The sequence below is a fragment of the Sander lucioperca genome, chromosome 13 (genome assembly GCF_008315115.2).
Source record: "Sander lucioperca isolate FBNREF2018 chromosome 13, SLUC_FBN_1.2, whole genome shotgun sequence".
NCBI classification, from domain to species: domain Eukaryota; kingdom Metazoa; phylum Chordata; class Actinopteri; order Perciformes; family Percidae; genus Sander; species Sander lucioperca.
Genome location: NC_050185.1, coordinates 15,489,974 through 15,516,733, shown reverse-complemented (window position 1 = coordinate 15,516,733; position 26,760 = coordinate 15,489,974). Strand labels below are relative to the sequence as shown.

Genomic DNA, 26,760 nt, shown 5'->3' with positions numbered 1-26,760 from the left:
TTCTTTCAAATTATTCATCCACAAACCTTTGCACCATTGTAATAAGCTGACCCTATTTAAGTAGTTGTCCTTTAAATTTAACAAGCAAGCTGAGGATGCCCTGGTGGCCTAGGTGTTGAGGTGCCATATGTGAGCCGCATCGTACCTAGTTCTGCTTCACCTCTTTATTGTTCTCTCTGCAATAGAAGAATTTAAAAAAAGCAGCAAAAAAAAACAAAAAACAGTAAAGATAATTCCTATGCTCCTTTGATTTAACAGCACAGTTAACCAAGAGAAGCCTGAAAATTCTGGAGTAAAGGGGAGTCATAAGCCCGGTGTGAGTCAGGATTACAATGTTTTTTAGAGCAATAACACCAGCCCTGGTAAAACCAACAACCCTGACCTCTAACAACCTTTGAACGTACACATGTTCCATCAAAACAAGTTCTTATCGAGGCTATTTTGCAGCGGCACCGCGGCTCTGTCCGGCGCTTAGCAGCGCCCAAGGCGATTGTGATTGATTTAAAGAAATGCCAATAAACAAGAGCACGTTTTTCTCCCATCCCAGAATGCTGTGTGGACTGCCCCAGACCATCCTCTGCAGCGCTGTGGAGGAAGGTCTGGCAATGGGTACACCACAACCACAAAAACAAATGCAGGGATTAAGAGTTATAAACCCACTGATAAGGATTATAGCGACAAGATGTCAGATTGCTCAATGGAAATCAGGGAAAATAATTTCCTTTGTCAGATTGCCATCTTAAATTTGATGATTGGACTTTCGATATACCTCCCATCTCTAATTGAAATATTCAGCTTTATATTGATCTCAATTTCTTTGACACAACAGTACATTGTTAGCCTTGATTTCTTTCATTTATTTCTCATGTCCCACCCTCATGGATCATCCTTTAAACAGGATGATGTGTGAAGGATGCAGCTTAATGGCTCTTATAGAAACCATGGCCTCAATCTGTGATTTCTTTTCATTACAGGCACCGTGGAAAATAAATCTCTACTCTTAGTCCTGCCTTTGTTGTGGGGCAAAATACACTTTATATGTACAGTATGTTAACGGTTGTCTGAAACTGAAATTTGACTGCTGTGGATCAGAACCCCCTAAACAGCATGCAGATGGATGAGTGTCTATTCTCTTTTGCTGAAGGCATTTCAGTTCCATGTGAGGAATGTTGCGTGGAGCGTGAAATAGTTTCGTAAAGCTTTAGGGAGGAGGTGTGTTTGATTCATAACTATTTCTCATTTGAAAGCAAAGTCTACTTTCAACAGTAGCTCTTTTTTATGCCATCTGTTGTTTAGATGCCAAAATGTAGGAATCTGCATATCTCAAAACTAATGAGAAACTAATGGGCCATCACAAAAAGTCCATGAATACGAGCTATGACATTACGTGGAAGGAAATGATCCAGCATGCAGAGACTCGTCTGTTTTGTTTCCCATTACGCAAATGGCTTTTGTCTTTTTTAATGAATGCAGATTCTTTCTCCTCCCAGTCGACTTAAAAATCACCTCTACCTGTACACAGATAAAGGAAAACTTTTTCTTTCATCGTTTACAGTGAAATATGCCTCAACCCACCTGCACGAAATGGATACACTGACCGATAAATGTGATTGGCCGAAGCGGTGCCGCAAATATATGATGTGTTAATGATGGAGGGAAGAATAAAAACTGCCAAACTATATATGCAACTATGTATGTCTTGTCGGAAGTCGCAGTTAAACTTAAATAGTTTACTGTGAATGAAAATAAGGCCCATTCATGAAGTATCCGTAAGGTACAAGAATTAATAAATTTAGTATATCATGCATGACTTAATGCAGGAACAATATGTTAATTAATACATCAATTAAGGTTTTTGAATCATCATGACTTCTGATTTATTAATGATGTTCATGTCTTCTTCAAAAAACCTGACCAGTCCCAGCAGTTTACATATATTCTTAAAAAAAATGGAATTGTTGTTAACATTGTTAACTAAACATGACTTCTTCATAACTTCATCATGTTTGTAGCCCTTAAAAAGTGCTGACCTGGTCCATCTTTAACATTGATGATAATGTATTAAGAATTAAAGGAGTCAGTTGGCAATATGATACTGAAGTCACGACACAAAATACAGTATACTGCAGATGCATTGTTATAGTTGCTTTATTCACAACAACAGTAATGCCTGAGTGAGAACAATGCTCACACAAGTAGGGTATTTATGAATTTTACGTTTTACTAACTAACTAACTAAGTGTCTGAACACAAGAAAGAGGTCACAAAGATTGGGGCGTATGCCACCATTAATCATATCTTATTTATCAATGTTAAAGATTACAACACTACAATTCAGTGTCTTTAGCCTGGCACTCTAACTACTGATGTACCTATGAAGAAGACATGATCATTAATAAATCAGAAATCATGATGATTAATATACCTTAATTGATGCATTAATTAACGTATTGTTCCTGCATTAAGTCAAAAGTGTTTTTACGGTTGAGTATGTGCCAGACGTAAATTGCCACAACTTGTCATTTTAAGACTTTCGTAAGGACTAAACAAACAAAACATAAAAATGTTAACTAGTGAGCTTTAGATGTGATTATATGTTGTTATTCCCGTTTTTAGTCTTTATGCTAAGATAAGCGGCTGTAGCCTAAATTTACCATATAAACATGAGTGAGGTATCGATCTTATAATTAACCCTTCGAAAGAAAGCAAATAAGCTCATTCCCCAAAATGTCAAACTACGTCTTTGACACAGGACTCGCCTGTTTGTTTACTACTAAGTCACCACTCATGAATTGTAACATTTGCACATGTACAGGGCACGAAACGGGTGTGTGTGTTTTGACCTGAGTTGGTGTTCTCTATGCAGACGGACTGCTCCAGCGACAGCGAGAGCGAGGACAACTTCATAGTCGTCCCTCCACGAGACCACCTGGGCCTGGCCATCTTCTCCATGCTCTGCTGTTTCTGGCCTCTAGGGATCGCAGCATTTTACTTTTCACAGGGGGTGAGGACACACACACACACACATGCAAACACACACACACACACACGCACACACACACACACACACACACACACACACACAAACACAAACACATGCAATACAGACGCCTCCAAAGTTATGGTCTGTCATGCTGCTGAATGATACATGATCAGTTTGTTGAGCTCTAACGTAAAACAGGTGCATCCTCCCATACACATACACCTTCATGAATTTGAGACACACAAGCACACAAATAGACATGCGCATATACTACCCAGCTCTATGTATGACTCATCACACATAAAAAGGACTGACAGCTGACTCTCTTACTGCCAATGCAAGGCTACTTTTTACTGGGCAACCCATCAATAACTCAAGGCCAATCTGTAATGGCTGCTTGATGCTCTGTAAACAGGTTGAAAGCCGCCTTTAGGAAGAATATATATATATATATATATATATACACACATATATATATATATATATATATATATATATATATACATATATATATATACATATATATATATATATATATATACATATATATATATATACATATATCATATATATACATACTATACATACTATATACTATATATATATATATATATATATATATATATATATATATATATATATATATATATATATATATATATATATATATATATATCCCCTGTATATATATCCCCTCCAAGGCTCTATCTGCAAATTCCCAAAAAAAAAGGAGGTGACCAAAATACTAAGATGAGACGGCCTTTGAAGTAGTGTCATTTTCAAGAGGACTAAAGATGAACCCAATTACAGGTGTGCCGACGGATTAAAGGTGATCTCAGACACGTTAAACGGCCTTGTTGGAGCTGTAGTTTGGAAAGCAGTATTTGTCGGAAGAAATGCATGAAAACACACTAAAAACAGTTTTCTGGCTTTCATGCACAACTATCCTGTTTTTGAATGTTAAGGAATGCCAAGGAATTAAACCAAAAGAGTCTATTTACAGATCAGAGCTTAGGTGTTTGATATCCTTAATGGGTAATAGATAAACTAGCCTGACAAGCCAGACCCACATCAAGATGTTGGGTCTGGGAACTCACCATTGGCAGGGCTCAATCCGAGGGGCGGGATAAACGGTTGTCTTTCAAATTCCCTCTGCACTCATAGCCAACGAGAGCAACGCTAGTTGATAGATTAAACTTTTCCCGCATCCGGTCGGCAAAACTCCAAACACATCTTCCTTTTTTTAAGAATGACTTCAGTGCTTAACTCCAAGTCTTCCAGAGTCGCGGCTAAAGCCAATTCCAAAGACCGCTGTTCGCCAGCAGCACCAGCAGCAGCCATCTTCTTTGTTTTCAAGTAGCAGGGAATTCACGCAGAACTGTCGCAACTCTGCCATCCTTATGTTAAGCCACGACTCTATACACAATGTAATTGGCCCAAATTACATTTGCTGCTGCTAGGGTGTGTCTAGATTTCTAGGCTAAGATAAAACAACATTGCCTTGCCAGAGATATTTAACATGATGGAAAGATAAAGCCACATTATTATGAACTGTAGAGCCAGCCATTCTTTCCAAAGAGTACAAGCCCGTGTGATTATAGTGTGTGATCTGTCACAGTATGACCAGGCAACACAGTTAATTATAGCTTAGCCGCTGTCATTGGCAAACTGCACATAATGGTTGTCTAATGGATTCCAACTGGACTTCCTCCCTTTTTTCAATTCTGTAGGAAACAACTCCAATGATGACGTGTCATTCAAACAAAGAGCAGAGGGATCACTTTGTCTTGTTGCTAATCAATTCTGTCTCTTTCAACATTCAACATGAAAGGCCAAACACATTAAAAGGCCGACACACACACGTGCAGCATGTGTTTAAAAGCACATGTAAACACACACACACTAGAGACAGACAAGTCTCAGTCAATCAAAAGCTTGAGCATTTAGCTTACTTATCTGCGGGGGCGAGTAGTCCGAGGCAGATGAAGGCAGTCAGTGAATTATCTGGTCAGGGGCTAATTTGATTCTTCTTGGGTAATTATGGACAAGTGATGGCTGTGTTTAGGGATGGATGGCTTTTTTGCTAATCTCCCTCCTTTAAAAGGTGCCATCTAGAAGAGCTGTCAGGAAAAGATATGGTGGGAGTCTGGGATTGTTTCCTTTTATAGCTCAATAACCCACTTCACTGGTCTTCATTTCATTCAGTCGTTCAGGGAGCCCCCCCTAACTAAATGAATTAATTCTGTATAGGTGTGAGGATATTCTCAGTTTTGTCAGAACACGGCCTGGAATTTAATTTTCCGTGTCAACTTCTGCACCATCTGTACTTAGAAAAAGAGTGTAAGGATCTGGACTGACCAACAAAGCCAGACTGCAATATCTAGATTTTTTTACGTCATATGTAAAGTCTGTGACAATGATTTTTGGGGGGAAAAATCTGCCTAAAAAGACAGAATTAAGGTATAATGCCTTATCTGCACAGTTTGGTTAATATAGCCTTAAAACTTCAAACCCTTCATTCTCAACTTCACTAGCCGTGTTTCAATTCACATATTTTAATGCGCATTAGGTATTGCATTAGAAAAGCTGGATGGAAACGACAACATTTGATAAAACCTCCCCCATTGCGCAAAACAGTTTTTACGACAGTTTTCCCTGGTGGTAATCATACCTAAACTGATATGAAAAACAATTGAAACTTGCCCAACTGAACCAAATTCCTAAAGACCTCTCTCCATTTTTCTCTTGTAGATGGGCAAGTTTGCCAGGACGACTTGTTTTGTTTCTGGTTAGCAACCTCTATTTCTACTACTACGGATTACAGCCATGCAAAGTCTATAGCGCCAACGTATGACGAAACTACACTGGAGCCTAGTTTATTTTATATATGCGTAGTTAATGCGCTTAATTCACATTTCTTTATTGCGACATTTCAATAGGTTGCTTAAAATTGGATGGACAATTTGTCAATGGCTACAGTTTTTGTTGTTACTGCTCTCTGCCTTCGGCAGGCAGTGTAAGCTGATGCATTATGGGATTAGACAAGGGCGGCAGAATGAGCCGAGGCGAAAAGTTTAGAATTGATAGCACCTGAGCTTCGTAATTTACTCGGAGGACATTTACAAACAAACAGCTTAGCGACTGTAATAGAGTCTGTGGATGGCCGATCAATAGTGTTTTTGTCCCAATGGAAGGTCAGATCTTGTCAAACTAAGAGAGCCACTGCATGGCTTCCCAAGGAGAGGAGTTTAAGTGAGAGCATCAACAAACACACAGAAACAGACATGCATTCATGTACTAATTTAAATATACTCATATCCTATTTGCCAAAGACTATACATCTTTAATTCTGTGTATCGTCTTTATGGTAAGTAGTGTTTTATCGTTTTAGGATTCAGCGTTAACCGCCCACACACACAACCGATAATGAATAAAATAATGTGGATAACTGCGGGGAAATTAGCTCGGAGCATTTGATTGGGAAGCAAATTGAGTTTCAATTATCGGCACTAATAGGGTGAGTGTTTTGTTTGGAGATGCTGATAAATGTTTCCCTAAGCTCTGAGACATCTGTGCTGAAAGGTGTAGAGTTGAGGAGCTGCATTCCTGCCATGATTATGCAAATAAGACTCCCCTGAAGTTATCTCACAGCATACAAGTCATAATAATGGATGAAAATGAATGTGCTAATTATTGTGAAAGAGTTTATGTATTTGCATGCTTGTCTGTGTGTGGGAGGCCGAGAGACATACACAGAGAGAAGGAGAGAAGAAGAGAGGGATTTGTGTGTTTATTATTCGGAAGAAAAACCTGTTAAGGGTGCTGAATTGACTTCCGAGAGCACATCGCAATAGGAGTCTCGATGCAGCCATGTCTGAGATGTTATCTTTTTTTCTACGACGCCTCATTTCAATCATTTTGTCAAGGTTGTGGAGATAAAGACTTAATGCTTCTAACTGCTTTGCTCTCAAGGGGATTCAAGGAAAAATCCTCACAACGACATACACGGATGCTGACAGAGAAGAGAGCATAGGCACACGCACTTTCAACCTTCTATACTCATCTATTTTGTGCACATAGCATTATTATATGAGTCATGTCCCTGTGAAAGAGCCACAACATGCTTTTCAGTCCCTCTAGGATTTCGCAGCCTTTTTTTTGAGATTGTTGCGGCCCAAAATGCCTGATTTTGCGGGAGCTTTTGTAAAAAAAAAATTGCGATAAAAGTTGCGATGTCTTTTGTATTTTTGTTGCAATGAAGTTGCGATTTTTTTGGGTATAATTCTTTAAAAATAAAAAGGAAACTTATTTTGGGGAGAATAAAACTACTCTGGGCTGAATTGTTAGTTAATTTCCTATCCTGGGCTAGGACACACATTCATACGGTTTGATAAAGTAACGTTACTTATTGGACTGCTGGGATTGGTTGAAGTCGCGGGAAGCTCCGGTTATTGGTCAAATTTGCGGTAAAGTTGCGGTGATTGGTCAAAATTGCGAGTTGCACCGAATTCACGGTGATTGGTTGAATTTGCATGAATTGTTGCAATCGCGACATCGCGAATTCCTGGAGGGACTGGCTTTTATTTAATTATTTGTGTTCGGTGGGGTAAAAGATTGATGCATCAAATACAGTGTTTAATAAATGCTTTCACTGGTCAAATTACATAACAAGCATGTGTCCTTCAACTTCCTGGCAGTGATGTGGGAATTGAAACCGCTACATTACGAATCTTTTTAGGATATTCTTTTCCTAAAGAACTTGCTGGAGTCAAAAGGAGAGGGCACGGTCTCGTTTTGAAAGCAAACTCGAACCTAATTTCCCATAAGGCCTCCATAACGGTGCTTTTGTTTCAATAATTACTGTATTGATTTGGAAATTGAAGTCTCTGCCTTGATATATGTCCTTTGTCTAGATTTGCTTCCTGACCTTTCGAGGCATTTGTCTGAAGAGTCTTTCTCCCTGGCTCTCATCTGGCTGTCTTTGTCTTGGACGATTAGGCATTGTCTTCTAAAACCTTTCTTGCCACTAATAAAACATTTGGTGCACAGTGGGAAAGACCGAATGTGTAGTGGTTTTTACATGTCATCATACCTAAACGATACAACAGGTCAATTGCCAATGACTCCAAAAAACAACATTTAGGAGCTTTCTATTTAACACAGTGATATGGTCTCACAGTGGCCATTTCAAACATGTGACCATAACATGTGACCATAACTTGCGACCATAACATGTGACCATAACATGTGACCATAACTTGCGACCATAACATGTGACCATAACATGTGACCATAACATGTGACCATAACATGTGACGCACAGTTTTAATAAAGTGACCATTCTATTCAACGTAATGGTTGCGGTTTTAAACACGTAGTTAATGTTATGAAATGGAACTAGTTTAGGGAACAAAAATACTTAGTTTGGGTTAGGAAATCAGAGATTGGCTTAACATGAGTCACGTAAAACTACTAAAATGAGGATGGAAGAACATCACAGATGACCAACGTCACCGAATTATGTCGGCAAAACCTCATTGACTTTTGGTTTCAATCAGGATTTATTGTTCATTTATTATTCTTAATGAGTATGTACTATGTGATGCAGAGCTTGCTGCTTCATAAGTAGAAAAAGTATACAGGTATAAGAGGAAGAAAGGCTCAGCTATTTGCACTAAGTCTGTGCCAGGGCTACTTTATGCCTGATTTATGGTTCTGCGTTGAATCTACACCGTAGTTACGCGTAGATAGAGGCCCCACGCTGTACACCTCTCCAGAAATGTAACTACACGTCGCAGGCATGCAGACTGCAACAACTGTGATTGGTCCGCTTGGCCGTAGCTTGGCAGCATCGCATTTCCCTTTTACTCATTTCTGGCGCTTTCTTTCTCCGTGAACAACATGAAATCAAGGAAAGAGTTAACCTTTCCTGCTACAGTTTTCCACATACTGGTCAGAAAGCACATGGGGGGGGACACTTTGTTTCTCCGTCTCCACTGCCGGAGTCGGAACTTGCTCCAAAGCTAACCCCTGTCAATCTCTCACTCGCTCTACCACACACTCCCCACACACACATATGGACTCTGCTATTCTCTTAAAGAGATACACTAGAACGATGCAGACACACCAGCGCACAAGTATAAATCCTCACAACAGTGTAGGCCATTTACCTTCAGTCTTTACCTATCACTTTCTCAGTGTAATGACACTGACAATGTTTTTTCACTGTGTCGTTATCTAAAGAAAAACTCAGGATAAAGTTTAACAAATCTGATCTTGTTTCAATAAATGTCCCAAAAAAGTCTCCCTACCCTAAGACAACCCCTGTTGACATGCAACGTTGCAATCAAGAACTCGCCTCTCATTCCGTTACGACATACATAACAAACCACTTGAAATGAGTAAGCAGCCGTTATGCGCTTAGAGAGGCATCTGTCCTTTCTGCATTTGCTTTGCTCAGCAGTATTTTCCAATGATAAATTATATGTGCCATTTCTGTCTTATATTATAGACAAAACCCAGTATCAACACATCACGCTTTGTTTCAAATGTAATTTGCATCTGTCTGATTGAATTGACTTGGCTACAAAATTGCAGACAGAGTGCAGAGCTAAACAGGGAATAGTAGTCTAGATGGGAGTTTGCTGTCTGGGGTGACTGCTCTGGTCCGGTTTGCATGATTGTTATGCAAATGGAGAGAGGCTTCGAATAATACAGCATTTAAAAAAAAAAAAAATAAATTCTGGGTATAATATACAGATGAAAAGTCATCAGTAAATCTTAAATATTCATAAAAACAAAACAAAAAATGTTTAAACAAAAATACTGGCACATACATTGAAAAAAGTTTAACATGTATGTTTGTGAGCTGTTTGTTATTGCCATTTTCAAATCGGTTTGAATAATTGAAATTATGAATAATTGACTCGCTAACAGTCTTTCCGGTGTGTTACATTTACCTCAGGCTCTCTCTTCAGTTAGCCATGCAGAGCACACCTAAAAATAAAGCAGCCACAGGGTCAGGTACCTGAACCAACTGGCTCCTCTCTAAGAGGAAAAACAGTGGCTCCATTTCAAAGTCCTCCCAGATTTCTGAGTTTCTCGTTCTGTTATGATGAGCAAGGCTGGGCGTCCTGCAAAGAAACCTCATTTGAGCCTCTTCTATCCGCATGCGAAGGTCAAAATAAGGATTTGTGTAGAGCCTTGCTTTGGGGGGGTTCGGATGGTCCCCCCCCACCGCCAAAGGTCCATATATAAAGTCAGTTTTTTTTTTTTAAATAAACAAGTGTCTTTTTAAATAACAACGGCCATGAATCCCCCCCCAAAATAAAAATTATCTATACCACCACGAAGCCCTAATCTTGTTAAAAGCACCACTTTTGTGAATGTGTTAACTGGCACAAAACATGTACAATGTAACGTCTAATGTATCAACAACCCACGCAACTAACTTCATGCTATTTGCTCATAGCAAAATATGTGAGGCCAAGGACATCAAAATGAAATATTTGAACTTCATAATTAAATACAAAAGGAGGGAAAAACTGCAAAAAGGTCCACTTAAAAAAAAAAAAAAAAAAGAATGAATTCAATAAAGTAATGGTCATTTCACACACTCACGTTACATTCCAAACTCTTGACCAATTATTATGTAAAGTAAAATCAATAATGGTTGTGCCTTGAAATCAGTGAATCTAATCGACAACAAAAAAAATGAATAGATTAATATGTGATGTCATTTGGAGAAACGTAGAACAGAAATGAGTTTAGGGAAAGACAATGGAGATGGAAACAAAGTCCAAATAAAGCCACTGTTAACAATTCCTACTGTTGTCCGTGTGTGTAATTTCAGCTATATGAATGAAAACAACAAATCAAAACAGGCGTCTGTCCTCTCTCCATTTCCCTCCTGGCAAGCAAGTTCATTAAAAAAATAGTAAGATAGCTAGAGGATACCCAGCACAAGCAGCAGTGTGTGAACACATCAACAATGGGCAGGATGAACAAGAGAAGCCCCTGTTCATTCGTCGTCGTTTTTTCAAGCAAAGTACTCATATCCATTATCCAGATAGTATGGAATGATATACATAGCTAATGTTTCCTATGTGGCTAATTAATAAACGTTGACACAGTGGGATAGTTTACTTTGTCTCACTCATTAACAGGGACTCCCAGGGATGATTTATTTAACGGTCTTAATAGTATTAGATACTAGAAAAATACAAAGACAGGACAAGACTGAGTTTTTAACTTAAGTAACGCATTATTTAAAGCTGCTGTAATCAATATATTCATCAATGGATCAAATCAAACCCACTCTGCACTAAGAGACTTCAGTTGTTTTATACTGGGGCTGGTCAGAGTTAAACAACTGTTATTTAAGCAGAATGGTTAACACAACACCTCACAGGATCTATATGTGCCTATAGTGGATTGTAAAAATGCACTATAACCTTAATACTTTGTAACTGGGTTATGCTGATGGGGCTTGTTGTCTGGGAAAATAAGTATAAAACCATCCCTGCTTTCTAATGACCAGTTTCAATACACATTACAGCGTTTAGCTTTCACCTGTTAGCATGAGTTGTTGATGAAGTTCTTTCATGTTAAACAATAGCAGCACTCTCAAACTGTACTCTCATGAGTCTTGAAAAATGTTGTTTTATAGCTTAATCTCTGCTGTTCTTTGTGGAGTTTTCTTTTTCCCCTTTAATTCAATATTATGATAAATCTGCTGTTCTCATGTGTCATTTATCATTCAACGCTTGCAGCCGATATAACATAACCTCTGGTCCTTGACATTTTCACACTAATTGCCATTTTTTAGTCCTGCCATGCACACGAGTGCTCCCAGGTTATACCGAGTCGCTCGATCAATGGACTCATCCTCCCATTGCATTTTTTCTTCACACACACACACACACACACACACACACACACACGGAGAGACAATAGCTTCTTTTTTTTTTTCTTTCTTTTTTTTTTTTTTTAAATATGTCACCCTTTCTCTTGAGCTCCATGCAAACTGTATCTGACTTTCTTTTCTTGCATGTTCTCCTTTCCAGACCACCAAGGCAGTGAACAAAGGTGACTTCCCACTGGCCAACATCGCCTCTAGACGGGCTTTGTTCCTCGCTGCCCTCTCCATCACCATAGGCACCGGTGTGTATGTGGGGGTGGTGGTAGCTCTCATCGCCTACCTTTCTAAACCAGGACACATATAGCAGCTGCACCTTCCCTCCAACACACCTCCCAGGAGCCCAGGAAAAGAACAACCTCCCCCCGCTCCCTTGGGAACGGCATTGCTCCTGCACACTTCGAGGACATGTTTTTTGGTTTCGGGGATGCACAGTTTTTCCCTCCGCTTTCCTTTCTTTCCAGCTTTCTCTCCCTACAGGCCCTCTGGCAGCCACGATTAGCCACAGTCACTGGAGAGAGGTCAAGCTGGAGGGTGAGAAGAAGGGGAATTGGGGATAGACAAAGTTTTTCTTTTGTTGAGACAGTGAGAGGGTTTGAGTAATGGAAGTGTTCCATGTTCGAGTCCAGTTTGCATTCCATTGACTTAAACCACTGTTGGCTTCATCCTCTTTTTCCTGGTGTTAACTTCCAAGACCCCGACAGACACATCGAGGAGAAGAGACTGAGGCGATAACGCTGCACACTCAAGCAATTATTAAAGAGCAGAGGTATAGGAGGGTTAGAAATCAACACAAAATCACTCTTAAACCAACTCTATGTCGTTGCTATTTGAGCTGCAGTTAAAATAAGAGCCTCTCTGCGGAGTCCCGTCTCCTGCCATCTGACTTGAGCTGCCCTCATCGACTCAAAAACACCAAGGCTGCATTTGTCTCTGGGCTCACTGCCTCACAGTAGATGACCACACTCGCATTTTCTGAAATCATGACAAAGGAGGGTTTTCCTTTTGCAGAGAAACTTTAGGAAAGAAAATACAGAACTGCTAATTATAATTTAAATCAAAGAAGAAAAGAAAACACAATCAGACGCGGTTTCTGACTCATTGAACAATATGCACTGGCATGAATTACAAGAATCTCAATGGAGCCTCAGGCCTGTATTTTTACCTCTGAGGTGTCCATCAAAGACAGGCTCTGAAAGCTAAAAAAAATCTGTTTATGCCAGATATGGTTTGCCTACGTACACGCAAATGTGCTTTGTTTTTATGTTGTCTTTTTGTGTTCCCTGCTGTCTAAAGGCACCTTGATTAATCTCGCTTTAAGGAATGTTCATTTATAGTCTTTGAAGTAAAGCACATGCGAGGTGGCCAGATGGTCAGAATTTCAGAGGGAGGGCGCCTGGGTAGCTCACCTGGTAGAGCGCGCGCCCATATATAGAGGTTTACTCCTCGACACAGCGGCCGCGGGTTTGACTCCGACCTACGGCCCTTTGCTGCCTGTCGTTCCCCATCTCTCTCCCCCTTCATGTCTTCAGCTGTCCTATATAAATAAAAGCCTAAAATGCCCAAAAAATTCTTTAAAAAATAAATAAAAATAAAAAAAGAATTTCAGAGAGGAAGGGTGCACAGTGTCTCCCCAAAACACTGCATCTGGTGAGGCAATATTAAATTAAACATCAGCCATTCACAATGGGCGATAGAGTTATAAATCAGGTAGGTAATATCATTAAAAGGCAGGCCTTACGTGTCCTCCACGGCTGCGCATATAATGTAAACAAAGTGTCGCAGTGTGACAGCTTTGAATTTAGCCGTGATCAATTATTCTTTGCATGACTCTAGCTGTATGCCAGCAGTATTACTGCTACGCATGATTGATTGGATTGAGAACTTGTTTTTGTCAGATCATAAAAAAAGCTTAAATTAAAATTGATCAGGCTGTGAAGGGGCTCATATTTTGTGCAATGCTTAAACCCACATTCCCCAATTCAGCTATTAAAATAGAGGACATGTCACAGTGATAAAGCATTGAGACACTTCAATTTGCTCCTTCACAATTTCAAGATTTTTTACTCGAAGTTGAACGACAAATTCACAGGTTCTCTTTGTACGGAGGGCTTATTACTTTTTTGTTTTGATATTGTAGATGCAGGCCGATGCTAGTCCAAGCCTCAAGAGGTGACATTATACGCTTAGTTTCTCTGCACAGGTACTGCATTAGTCATACCTGACATTTATGGTGCACAATTAGCTCCCCATAATGGCTTTTTCTGAAGGAATGTGTACTCTCTGGAGCATAGCCTTAAAATAGCACAACCACATTAATTTCACTAATAAGCCACTTTTGGCATTGCTGGTTGCTGTCAAAAACTGCAAGTAAACAATCCATTTAGACATCCATGGCTCTGTGAACATTTTGAAATAACCATGTAAATTGGTTCTGCTGTGCTAATGAAGAGTGAATATTGCCCTTATTCTCCACGAGGAGACGTTTCCAGTACCCTAGAAATCCAGAGTTCTCGCGAGAGCACAATTTGAATTTGCTCAGCGAGTCACTCTGGCATTGAGTAATGATGCTCATTTACTATGCCCTTGTAGCCGAGCTGCACCAATCACATCGGTGTATCTGATATAGGCGGGCCAGAGGCGTGCTAAACAGAATCTACCAGTTAGCTGCGCTGGTAGCTAAGCGCATGGGGCTCTGGATACGTCACCCTGTGTATTGTTGTAATTGGTCGTAGTGTTATCCAATTGCGTGCAGTGAGATTTTCAAATGCATGCTTGGTGCCGCCCCTCGAGTTGGGCCATTTTCATTACTCAATGCCAGACCCTTAATCTTTCGGATTTGGGTCTGGATTTCCAGGCTACGTTTCCAGTGCACTTTGCTTAAATAAAACTGCAGCCAAGACTCCAAAGACTTTCCTTTGAATTGTATATTTGGCTGCCTGTATGAATAAACATCAAGGCAGTCAGATAATGACAAAACTGAATGCCGATTGATTTCTAGGTATTTGTTTGGGGCCCTGTTATTCACCTCATTGAGTTTCTGGTCATGTGAAAAGCTGATCAATACACCCTTGTAACCTCTGAGCACTTCTGACCACACGTTCCAGTGGTGAGCTACCGATTCCTCATCAGTGTACACACACATCATGGCCATCACTGTAACTATACTGAAATACTCTGTAAGCCTGCTTTCATCTCTCGGAGAAAGTTTTATTGCTGATAACGATGAACATGCTTTGTGTTATGTAGCGTGTCATTCAAAATGATGTGTTTTTATCTGGCTTCTTTGGCAATCTGGTATTGTGCAATGTGTTACAACAGTACGTGGGTTTCAATGCTGTTGTTATTTCCTTCTCATCGTGATGAGTTAATGTACACATCCACGCAACAAAGACGTTTGCTGAATGCGTTGCTCAATGCCAGGGTGATAGCGCTCTATTTGTGTCGTGCTCTTAAGCCGAATTAAAGATGACATTTTTTTATTATGTTTTGGGGATTTTGTTTCCTATCTTGTGTGAAGGCAACATGTACATAGTGCAAATAAAGACATGTTCAAATGTAATGACAAATAAATCAGAAAGGAAGGATGTCCTTTCTTAAAAGCAAAACACTTTTTTTCTGTGGTTTATATCAGGGGTCTTCAACGTTTTTTAAGCCAAGGGCCCCTCAACTTAAAGAGAGACAGCTCAGGGACCCCCTACTACATCTATTGTAAAAATTGAGTTGCATATTAAACTGGGCCTACAATAACATGTAGGGCAGCCTAAAGCCTTTATACATAACTTTTTTTACATAGAATACTAAGCTATTAAAATAGCCTAATAATTGTTGGCATGATTTTATAAATCATGTTTGAATGTTAAAACATACATGTGGATGGCCTCAGTGACTACCTTACCTATAGGCCAGTATGCCTATCATCAGTGGGGATTTATATTTGCTAATAATATGTTAGATTCATGTTAAGACTTTTTAATTTTTGAAAGAAATTCAAAAATTAACAACAATTTGGAGGCCCCCCTGCATTGACTCTGAGGACCCCCTAGGGGCCCCGTACCCCCTGTTGAAGATCCCTGGTTTATACAACGTGAAGCTCTGTAGACAGATTTATATCCCAAAAAAACTCTCCTCAACGATGACCTGCGAGAATTGGCCCAGTAATTGAGATGCTTGAGTTGTCCTTAAAGCTAAAACAAACACAGACTGAGTCATGGAGTGTAGGTGGTTTTGCCAGAAAGAGATGGAGGAGCAGCTCGGAAATTTGTAGCTGTAGTGTTCTCATACTGTAGCTGCGGGCAGGAAAGTACACCGTCACCATCATGGTTATTGAACATAAACGCAAAGCCGCACTCAACATTTCACACTGAATAATACAGGTAGGAGACAAACTGACATTTCACACTGTTTAGTGGCTTGGGATTGTCTGGTATGTGGCATATTTTCTACAACAGTCCATACTAATTTTATAATAATAATAAAACTTTTTTGTCTGACGTACCACAACAGTTAGATAAGCTGAAGTACCGCTTCATCGACACCACCCCACTATCTTCTTATGAATGGAATATGAATTGGATGAACTATTTCAACTGTTTGTTACTTTTAGCTAACTATTTTAAAACTGTATCCATTACTTTCATTATTTCAACACATGGCTTTTAACTATTTAACCATTTACTTTTAGCTATTTCAATAGTTTGTTTTACTTTTAAATACGTTATTTCAACAGTATACAATTACTTCTAGCCATTTCAACAGTTAAGCTGTCAGCTTTTGTTCATTACTTTTAGCAAACCATTTTATCATTATCTTAACGGTTTCAACCCAGATTTAATTATATATTTTAACCATTAATTAATTACTTCTAGCCAAGTGTGGAGCATGGATGGACGTGAGGCAGGCCAAATGAAGCCTAAAGTCTATGCTAGCCACCTGCGATGGCACTCAAAGCGGCCCTTAATTATGCATAACTTTAAGCCTGAATATAATTTAAACAGGTGAGTTATTAAAAACAGTAATCCCTACATGCAGCCAAATTATTCTATGTCAGAGCTGATTCGGAGGTAATATAGGATAGCATAGCTTGCCAGTGTATAACAACAGTGGGTGTGACTGCAGCAGCAGCTGGGGAAGAGCTCTTATTACAGGAGTGAGTAAGTGGTGAGTCACACGCTGAAGTCTTTGTCGGTGAACACGCTGCAGCACAATAGACGATGTTGAGATGCTTGCCTAGTCATCAGGGGTGAAACATTCTCATATAACACAAAACAAAGAGCATGCTCCACTTATTTCCCCCTTCATGAGAATATGCTAAACAGGCTGTGCTCAACAGCAGACACACAGGCAGATTGAATTAATAAGCGCAATAGATCAAAAGAAGACTGTTGTGTTTCCCAGCATTCAGTGACTTCGCCTAAACAAACAAGACAGTGAGCAGGAAAATATTTTGCTCGTCCTCGTGCAAGAGGGATTTCACATGCTCCCTTTAAAAATTATTTGTGAAGTTGGAAGATTTTTAGGAAAAGAGCCTATTATTATAAAGCTACGAATAGAATCATCGAATGCTTTTAATCATTACAGAATAGAGTTTTTTTTTTTTTTTTTTTTGATTTGACTGTAAAAAAGCAATGTCTGACTCCCCCAGTTCCTCTCATATGTGGATGAGTCAGTTTTCATCACTTCAACAACCATTTCTTGTCCACATAAGAGGATCATGCCGAAGATTACCGTGGGAGAGAGAAATGAGTTTGGTTTTATTTGCTCTCCTCGTATTTCTAACTGGAAGCTACAATGCTAAACTGCAGTCTTTTTCTGCAAGTGCGGTTCTTGAGATTGGTTATTGTGTTTCAATTAAGGATGGCGCAATACCCTGGAAACCTCCACTTTATGGGCTTCTCACACTTGCCCACACATGACAAGAACTGCAAGTCAGTGGAGTTTTACAGCTTCCAGTAATAATGTTCACGGGTGGATTAGGCAAAAGGAATCGTTGATCAGCTTTCACACTGTAGTACGATTTGTGTTTTAATTACATCTCGCATGACACATATCCCTCACTGATTGTTTTCTGAGTGTGATTCTTTTCTTAGCTACTGTTTTCCCTGCAGTAAACGCAGTTGTTTTCCTACAGAGGTGAAGAAGAGAGCCTTTGTAAACCACAAGACAGAAACAGGAATGGAAAGAGTATGCATTTTGATTGTACATTTTTTGCAGGCAATCATATTTCCAACCTCCCAGATGATTGGGGGTGCAATACAGAGTAATCCTGAGGTTCCAAACTCCTCTCCTCTTTGTTTGGGGATATATAGTGCCTTCAAGGCACCCTATAAGGATTTCATACCAACGAGGAAGCTGAGAAAAATGAAAAGCGTGCGGGTAGCCTCCTCCCACTGAGGTTACTCTTATTTCCCTACAGCAGTAAAATAATAAACAATGCAAATAATTTTCTATTATCAATACTTGGTTAACCTACTGGATTGGGGTAGTTCATGATGTGTTTTTTTCCATTGATTTGGTAGAAAGAAAATGCTAAATCTGATGGAATTGCTTGGGGCATTAAAAAACGTTTTTGGACAGATTGCAACCTCAGATAAAGAGGCTTATTTAGCTTAAGCGACTCAGGCATTTTATAAAAATAGCACAATGAACAGGTGCTGGTTTAGAATACCTTGTGAATTTGTAATGCAAGACCTTTTTTGGGGCTTTGAGGAGTGGGCACTTGAGAGGAAACTGATTGTCTCAAAAGCCCCAAACCATAAAAAAAAAAAAGGCTCACAGATGTTACGTTCTCTAAATATTCTCATCTTGGATGACAGGACTAGCCGGGCCCCAGGCTGTTTGGGCTCCATTTCCATAGCAGTCCCCAAGGCTACAGCTAACCATCACAAAAGTATTCTGGTCATAAAAAAAAAACAACAACTTTGATACAAACTTATTCCCATCTCCAAACTGAATGCTGCTGTGGAGCTGTACCTATCCCTCAATATCCAATCTCTATATTTAGACTGAATATTCTTTGTGGGTATATCCGCTTTTACTTATCTCTTTCAATAAGGAAACCTCGGTGGAGAGAAGAAAATTGTGCCCCTGCTGAATAACTGATTAGAAGACTGTGCGGTTAGTTATTCATGAGAAATAGTTGGAAAGATCTGCACTAGATTGAGAGACGTGCATCAAAATCCTCACCATTTAGTTTGGCAGCAGTTAACACTGAAACAAATGTGGAATTAGTGCTGCTTTTTGTAGAGAAGACGCAAAGATACTGTACACACACAAAGACAAATTTAATCATCATTAGAGTCATATAAATAAATTACACCTGTAAGTTTGATATCAGGCATCATAAGAAATAATGTGGGAGCCTTTTCATTGTGAGACTGGATTTTTCGATTACAGCATGCCTCCACAATATTGAATTTGTGGCAGTTTGAGTCAAGAAGAGACGCATGGAAACAGCTCTTGAATTAAATTGTGCAATTATTTGCAAATGTAAAATGTCTAAGTAGCGTTAGGATCATTGTTTACCTTGCAGCAGTAGTTTATGCGGGGAGATATCCAGGCTGTTACTGCTGTTGAAGAGTGAGTGAATAATGCAGGTCTGACTGAGAACCTCTTGTACAGAGTAAAAAAAAACTTGCTCTCTTCTATGACTCTGCGCACCTCTCAGAGTATAGGCTGTGCATTTTCCAGGAAAGCCCATTCAAATGCAATGAAAGTGTTTTCACATTATGTTTTCACATAACTTTGGCTTTTATCTTGCTCCTGCAGTAAGCAAGGAGAGAAAAAGGGGGTGGAGATTGAACAAATGTTATGTATTTTAAAGCTGAGAGAGAGAGAGAGAGAGAGAGAGAGAGAGAGACAGATATCTATGTAAATATTTCTTTATCAACTTGAAAGCAAATAAGGAAAAGCGGAGTCTAAGAGGGGAAACATGAAATTGTACAGATGAATCTATGAATGTACAGCTATTCAAAGTCGGTCAGAGGGAGCAGCTGGGCGGCTGAGGGGAATATATCTTTTTTTTGGAAGATGAGATTAAGTAAAAAGCCGACAAAGCAGTTATCAATGTGGATAACAGATTCATACAAGTTACATTATTCAGTTGCAGATGGTTTAAATGGAACATTTGTTAAGCCTTTGCTTCACTGAGGAATAATTCAACATTTTGGGAAATACGTATGCAAACTCTAACCCTACAGCAAACAGCCAGTTAGCTTAGCATAAAGACAGGAAACAGGGGAAAACAGCTAGCACGATCTGTCCAAAAGGGAACAACTACCAGCACCTGCAGCTCAAACCACAACTCACACTTCGGTTTTTGTATGGATTAAATAAATGAGACATATCGTGTTTAACAGTGCGCTTTAGAGGGACTGGTAGGATAATTTTTTTACCTTTAGACAGAGCCAGGTTAGCTGTTTCCAGTCTTGTTCTTGTACTAAGCTAGGATAACCAGCTGATGGCTGTAGCTTCATATTAACCGTATAGGCATGACAGTGGCACTGATCTTCTCCTCAAACTCTCAACAAGAAATCAAACAAGCATATTTCCGAAAATGTGAAACTACTCCTTTAAAAAATACCTAGTGAATGAAGTAATAAACACATTTGTCAATCAACATCAGTAAGAATAACAACTAGAAACGCAGACCTCCGCCAAGGCGTGCCCTATCTCACAATGGTAATGCAGTAGGAATTTTCCTAGTTGAAAACTACGTTTTTCCGATTATTCAAACACCCCCTAAATGCAGCACAAACACCCTATCTCGCAATGTTGATGAAAGAGAAAAATCATTTATTTATCCGCGCTGTCATTTGGATGTTCTCCCAAATTGAAAGGCGTTTTCCTTGGCCCATGCTACGCCCTTCCACCAAGTTTCATAAAAAACGGGCCAGTAGTTTTTCTGTAATTCTGCTCACAGACAAACCAACAAACCAAACCAAAAACATAACCTTTTTGGCGGAGGTAATAAGTCTAAACATGCTACAAGATATGAGTACAGACTTAAACATCTTTAATCAATTTATGCCTCAAATACAACTGATTAACAGTCTGACACCGCCGTGTACACACACAACACACACAACTCTTTTTCCCCTCCATATTGGCTTTTGTCTGCCTCATAAACATTTCCAAGCAGTCACGTCTGTCTCCGAAATTCAAAAGCTATCTTCCTCAGGACATAAGAGGAGCAGGGCGTGGATGAAACGTAATAAAATGGACAACTCAAAGCAACCTGCTGCGGGTGTCTGGTGACAGATGGAACTGCCTTCAAATAGTACCCTTTGGTGATAAAAAAAGGACAGAACATAGACTCTTCCCTCTGTTCACAAAATTAATGCTTTTCATGCCAGCATGGAAGACAGACGCACCAGTCACCAGTGTCACAAGTTGGATTAAAATGCTTTTTCATTACCTGAAACATTAAAAAGGAATCAGCACAGCAGTTAAAGGGGCTACACACACAACCACCCACACACACACACACCCACACACACCCACACCCACACACGGCAGAGCTGCTGCTAATCAAAACCAGCGGTTTGCCTCAAGCAGTGATACACTGCAAGGGAAATATGGACATCCCTTGCTGTTATGACTGTATAGCGGCAATTGCTACTTGTTAATTGAGAGCAATTGAATGTCTACCAGGCAAAAAGAGACTTAGAGAATGTCAAGGTTGCAAGAATACCACTCTCAACTGAATGAAGACAAGGCAATTATTTCGTCCCTTTTCCTTTCCTCACATGACTTTTCCAGATCTGCACTTACATGTAGTCATTAAATGCAACTGTGGGGTGTGAGCCAATTAGATAAGAGATTGTGCGAGATAGACTTATCGCTATAGTAATGCAGTCATAAAATGTCACTTAAAGGTAAGAATGACTTGCGAAGCTCTCAAGTAATAAATCTGTCCACTTCCTTTAACTCCAGCCAGACAACTGTCACATTAATGATTCCTTCAAGATTCCAGCATTTACAGAATGACATCTGGAGCTCCTTGTCTTCAAGTGTGCTCATGCTTGATTGAGTTATCTCGGTGGGAGTTTTACTACAGTCTCTCTCTGCAGACTAGTTGAGACTGAGTGTAGCATGCAGCTATAGGCAATGTGACATGGGAACAGTAACACTTTGAATAATGCAGCAGCCACCCACCTCCACACACACATTTACTGCTGTCATTATCTTTACCAACAGTTCTGTGGGAACACCCCCTGAAGCCGGCACTCGCAACTTCTCCTGTTCCTCATCTCACCTTAGCAAGTTTCAGATGGCCAACTCCATTATCTTAGCTCCAGCTGGTGAACCAGTACACAGAGTTTCATCAGATTAGTTTCAGGTGAGATTCCTCTCTATTATTAATATGGAGGTGCACTTGTCATTCTCCCAGCTAAGAGATCAAGAAACAAGAGATTGTTTGCAGGAGGCTGCACTTAACACTAAATGTTTCCTGCTGGAATCAACAGGCTGATTAGTCCTGATTGATGCGCTAGAGCCTTTTTAGTCTCACTTTGCCAGACCATCCACACGCTGCGGAGCGGAGGAGGGTCTTGCTAGTCTACATAGCATTCCGGGATGGGAGAAAAACGTGCTCAGGTTTATTGGCATTTCTTTAAACCAATCACAATCGTCATGGGCGGCGCTAAGCTCCACACGGAGCCGCTGTAAAATAGCCGTGCGAGAGAAAACTCAAATTTGACAGATAGTCTAGCTAGCTGTCTCAATTTACCATGCAGAGATCTGATGTGCAGTCAACCATAGTCCTCATAAATCCACCGGAGTTTAAAATACCAACACAAAGAAAGCGGAAGGAAACTAAAAAAATACATGCATCCAGCAGAATTACCTGCGGCACCGGAGCAATCCCGGAAGTGGAACTTCAAGGATATAGACTAGAGCCTCTTTGACTAGCAGCGGTGCTCCATTCTAAACAAGTTAGAAGTTGAACGACCCACAAAATTGAAGAATTTGCTGCCTCATGTGCAAAAGCCAACTTCATTTCTGGGAGACATATCATGCTGTATGTTTGTTTCAGCTGAAGCACATAAACTGGTCTATTTGAATAGCTCTTTAACTTACTGACTGCTTCACAGCACTGTGTTTGCTCTTGTAAACACAAACAAAAGCCAGCAACTCAATAGCTTACCAAGATGAATGCCTCTCCGATGCCACATGCGCCCTCACATCTCACAATGATGCGACAAAAGGGGGTTAGCGACAACATGCGTCAACGTGTGTAACCTGGGGAATGTCACTGAGACTGTCTGGCCTTTAAGCCAAGCAAGAAGTGAGTGGCAACAATCAGCTGGTGACAGTGAGAGACCTTTAAAATGGGGACCACATCTTGAGCGATCACTCCTCGGAAAGGTCGCAAGGACGTACAAAAATGGCACTGTACATACTGTAAATACCATCAGAGGGAGCAGCACAAGACAATACGGGAGAAAGCGTAAGAGCAGGATACTTCAGAGTGGACCGTGTTTAAGAGAGAAATAGACGGAGAGTGAAGGGAATAAAAACAAGGCCGGGGCAGACAAGGCCGCCTGACAGACAGGTAGTGATTTACTGCCTTCCTGCTGACTCTCACGTTGTTGTCTCCGTCCCTAATTGGCAGTCAATTATCTTCCAATGACAGCCCCATCCAATGGCGAGCCAGTATGCGTGAAGTCTTTGTTGACATCCCCGGGGAACGGCAAAGTTTACGAGGCTCGAGTTCGGTGACAGATCAATCCTGCTTGTAGAGATCCTTTCCCCTGAAGAATAAGCCACCATTGTAGATGTGTGTTAGTGATGTCCGGGGACACACTTACACTGCTGGAAAGAAAAAAATCTAAAAATGCTTTTAAATTTTAAAAGGGGTTGATTGCAGGGTGGGTGATTGCGCTTGATTATTATGTTTCACAAGAATGGATAATGACGAGAGGGTCGCCTCCCTACGCCTGCGGGTTGTGGGGGGGAAAACTCTGACTGCTGTTTGTGCGTATGCACCAAACAAGAGCTCGGAGTATTCGGCCTTCTTGGAGACCTTGAATGGAGTCCTGTATGGGGCTCCAGTAGGGGACTCCATAGTTCTGCTGGGGGACTTCAACGCGCACGTGGGAAATGATGGAGACACATGGAGAGGCGTGATTGGGAGGAACGGCCTCCCTGATCTAAACCAGAGTGGTTGTTTGTTGTTGGACTTCTGTGCTAGTCATGGATTGTCTATAACGAACACCATGTTCGAACATAGGGATGCTCATAAGTGTACTTGGTACCAGAGCACCCTAGGCCAAAGGTCAATGATCGATTTTATAATCGTTTCATCTGATCTGAGGCCGTATGTTTTGGACACTCGGGTGAAGAGAGGGTCAGAGCTGTCAACTGATCACCATCTGGTGGTGAGTTGGGTCAGAGGGTGGGGGAAGACTCTGGACAGACCTGTTAAGCCCAAACGGGTAGTGCGGGTAAATTGGGAACGTCTGGAGGAGGCCCCTGTCCGACAGACTTTCAACTCATACCTCCGGCGGAGCTTTTCGTGCATCCCTGTGGAGGCTGGGGGCATTGAACCCGAGTGGACAATGTTCAAAGTTTCCATTGCTGAAGCTGCGGCGGGGAGCTGTGGTCTTAGGGTCTTAGGTGCCTCAAGGGGCGGTAACCCACGAACACCGTGGTGGACACCGGTGGTCAGGGAAGCCGTCCGACTGAAGAAGGAGTCTTTCCGGGATATGTTATCCCAGAGGACTCCGGAGGCAGTTGCAAGGTACCGAAGGGCCCGAAGGGCTGCAGCCTCTGCCGTGAAAGAGGCAAAGCAGCGGGTGTGGGAGAAGTTCGGAGAAGACATGGAGAAGGACTGTCGGTCGGCACCAAGGTGCTTCTGGAAAACCGTTCGCCACCTCAGGAGGGGGAAGCGGGGAACCATCCCAAGCACTTTGAGGAACTCCTAAATCCGACTAATACGCCCTCTATGGTAGAGGCAGAGCTGGAGGATGATGGAGGATTGTCGTCAATTTCCCTGGTGGAAGTTGCTGAGGTAGTTAAACAACTCCACAGTGGCAAAGCCCCAGGGATTGATGAGATCCGTCCAGAAATACTTAAAGCTCTGGGTGTGGAGGGGTTGTCTTGGTTGACACGCCTCTTCAACATTGCGTGGAAGTCGGGGACGGTGCCTAAGGAGTGGCAGACCGGGGTGGTGGTTCCGCTTTTCAAAAAGGGGGACCAGAGGGTGTGTGCCAATTACAGGGGTATCACACTTCTCAGCCTCCCCGGTAAAGTCTACTCCAAGGTGCTGGAAAGGAGGGTTCGGTCGATAGTCGAACCTCAGGTTGAAGAGGAACAATGCGGATTCCGTCCTGGTCGTGGAACAACGGACCAGATCTTTACTCTCGCAAGGATCCTGGAGGGAGCCTGGGGGTATGCCCAACCGGTCTACATATGCTTTGTGGATCTGGAGAAGGCGTATGACCGGGTCCCCCGGGAGATACTGTGGGAGGTGCTGCGGGAGTATGGGGTGAGGGGGTCCCTTCTCAGGGTCATCCAATCTCTGTACGACCAAAGCGAGAGCTGTGTCCGGGTTCTCGGCAGTAAGTCGGACTCGTTTCAGTTGAGAGTTGGCCTCCGCCAGGGCTGCGCTTTGTCACCAATCCTGTTTGTAGTATTTATGGACAGGATATCGAGGCGTAGTCGGGGTGGAGAGGGGTTGCAGTTTGGTGAGCTGGGGATCTCATCGCTGCTTTTTGCGGATGATGTGGTCCTGATGGCATCGTCGGCCTGTGACCTTCAGCACTCACTGGATCGGTTCGCAGCCGAGTGTGAAGCAGCTGGGATGAGGATCAGCACCTCTAAATCTGAGGCCATGGTTCTCAGCAGGAAACCGATGGAGTGCCTTCTCCAGGTAGGGAATGAGTCTTTACCCCAAGTGAAGGAGTTCAAGTACCTTGGGGTATTGTTCGCGAGTGAGGGGACAATGGAGCGGGAGATTGGTCGGAGAATCGGCGCAGCGGGTGCGGTATTACACTCAATGTATCGCACCGTTGTGACGAAAAGAGAGCTGAGCCAGAAGGCAAAGCTCTCAATCTACCGGTCAGTTTTCGTTCCTACCCTCACCTATGGTCATGAAGGCTGGGTCATGACCGAAAGAACGAGATCCAGGGTACAAGCGGCCGAAATGGGTTTCCTCAGGAGGGTGGCTGGCGTCTCCCTTAGAGATAGGGTGAGAAGCTCAGTCATCCGTGAGGAGCTCGGAGTAGAGCCGCTGCTCCTTCGCGTCGAAAGGAGCCAGTTGAGGTGGTTCGGGCATCTGGTAAGGATGCCCCCTGGGCGCCTCCCTAGGGAGGTGTTCCAGGCACGTCCAGCTGGGAGGAGGCCTCGGGGAAGACCCAGGACTAGGTGGAGGGATTATATCTCCAACCTGGCCTGGGAACGCCTCGGGATCCCCCAGTCGGAGCTGGTTAATGTGGCTCGGGAAAGGGAAGTTTGGGGTCCCCTGCTGGAGCTGCTACCCCCGCGACCCGTTACCGGATAAGCGGAAGAAGATGGATGGATGGATGGATGGATGGATAATGACGATGAGGAGGAGAATGGATGCTGCTAAAAAGTTTAGACCCTGTGGTATTGAGCATGATGCATTAGCAGAACAGTGGGCTGCTAATCAATTCTTAATTATGCTGTTAGGGTTTTTGTGGAGAAAAAAAAAAAATCGTGTCCCCGGGTCAAAGGCTGCTTGTGTAGCATGGGAGCAGCAGAATCAATGAATTGATAACGTTGCAGCAGCAACTGAGAGTGTGTGTGTGTGTGTGTGTGTGTGTGTGTGTGTGTGTGTGTGTGTGTGTGTGTGTGTGTGTGTGTGACACAGCCCAGGTCCCAAGGTTCCCTTCAATCA

The 26,760-nt window shown here is 41.7% G+C and overlaps 1 protein-coding gene across 2 annotated transcripts in view; it reads left to right on the top strand.

Moving 5' to 3' along the window:
* syndig1l (synapse differentiation inducing 1-like) overlaps window positions 1–12,693 on the top strand; it is a 39,274-nt gene extending 26,581 nt beyond the window's left edge. For both annotated transcript variants that reach the window (XM_031322323.2, XM_031322321.2), the window contains exons 3-4: window positions 2,867–3,004; window positions 12,049–12,693. In XM_031322323.2, coding sequence (XP_031178183.1) covers window positions 2,867–3,004; window positions 12,049–12,207 — 297 coding nt within the window. In that variant the 3' untranslated portion in view covers window positions 12,208–12,693. The remainder of the gene's footprint in view (window positions 1–2,866; window positions 3,005–12,048) is intronic.
* The last annotated feature ends 14,067 nt before the right edge of the window (window positions 12,694–26,760 follow it).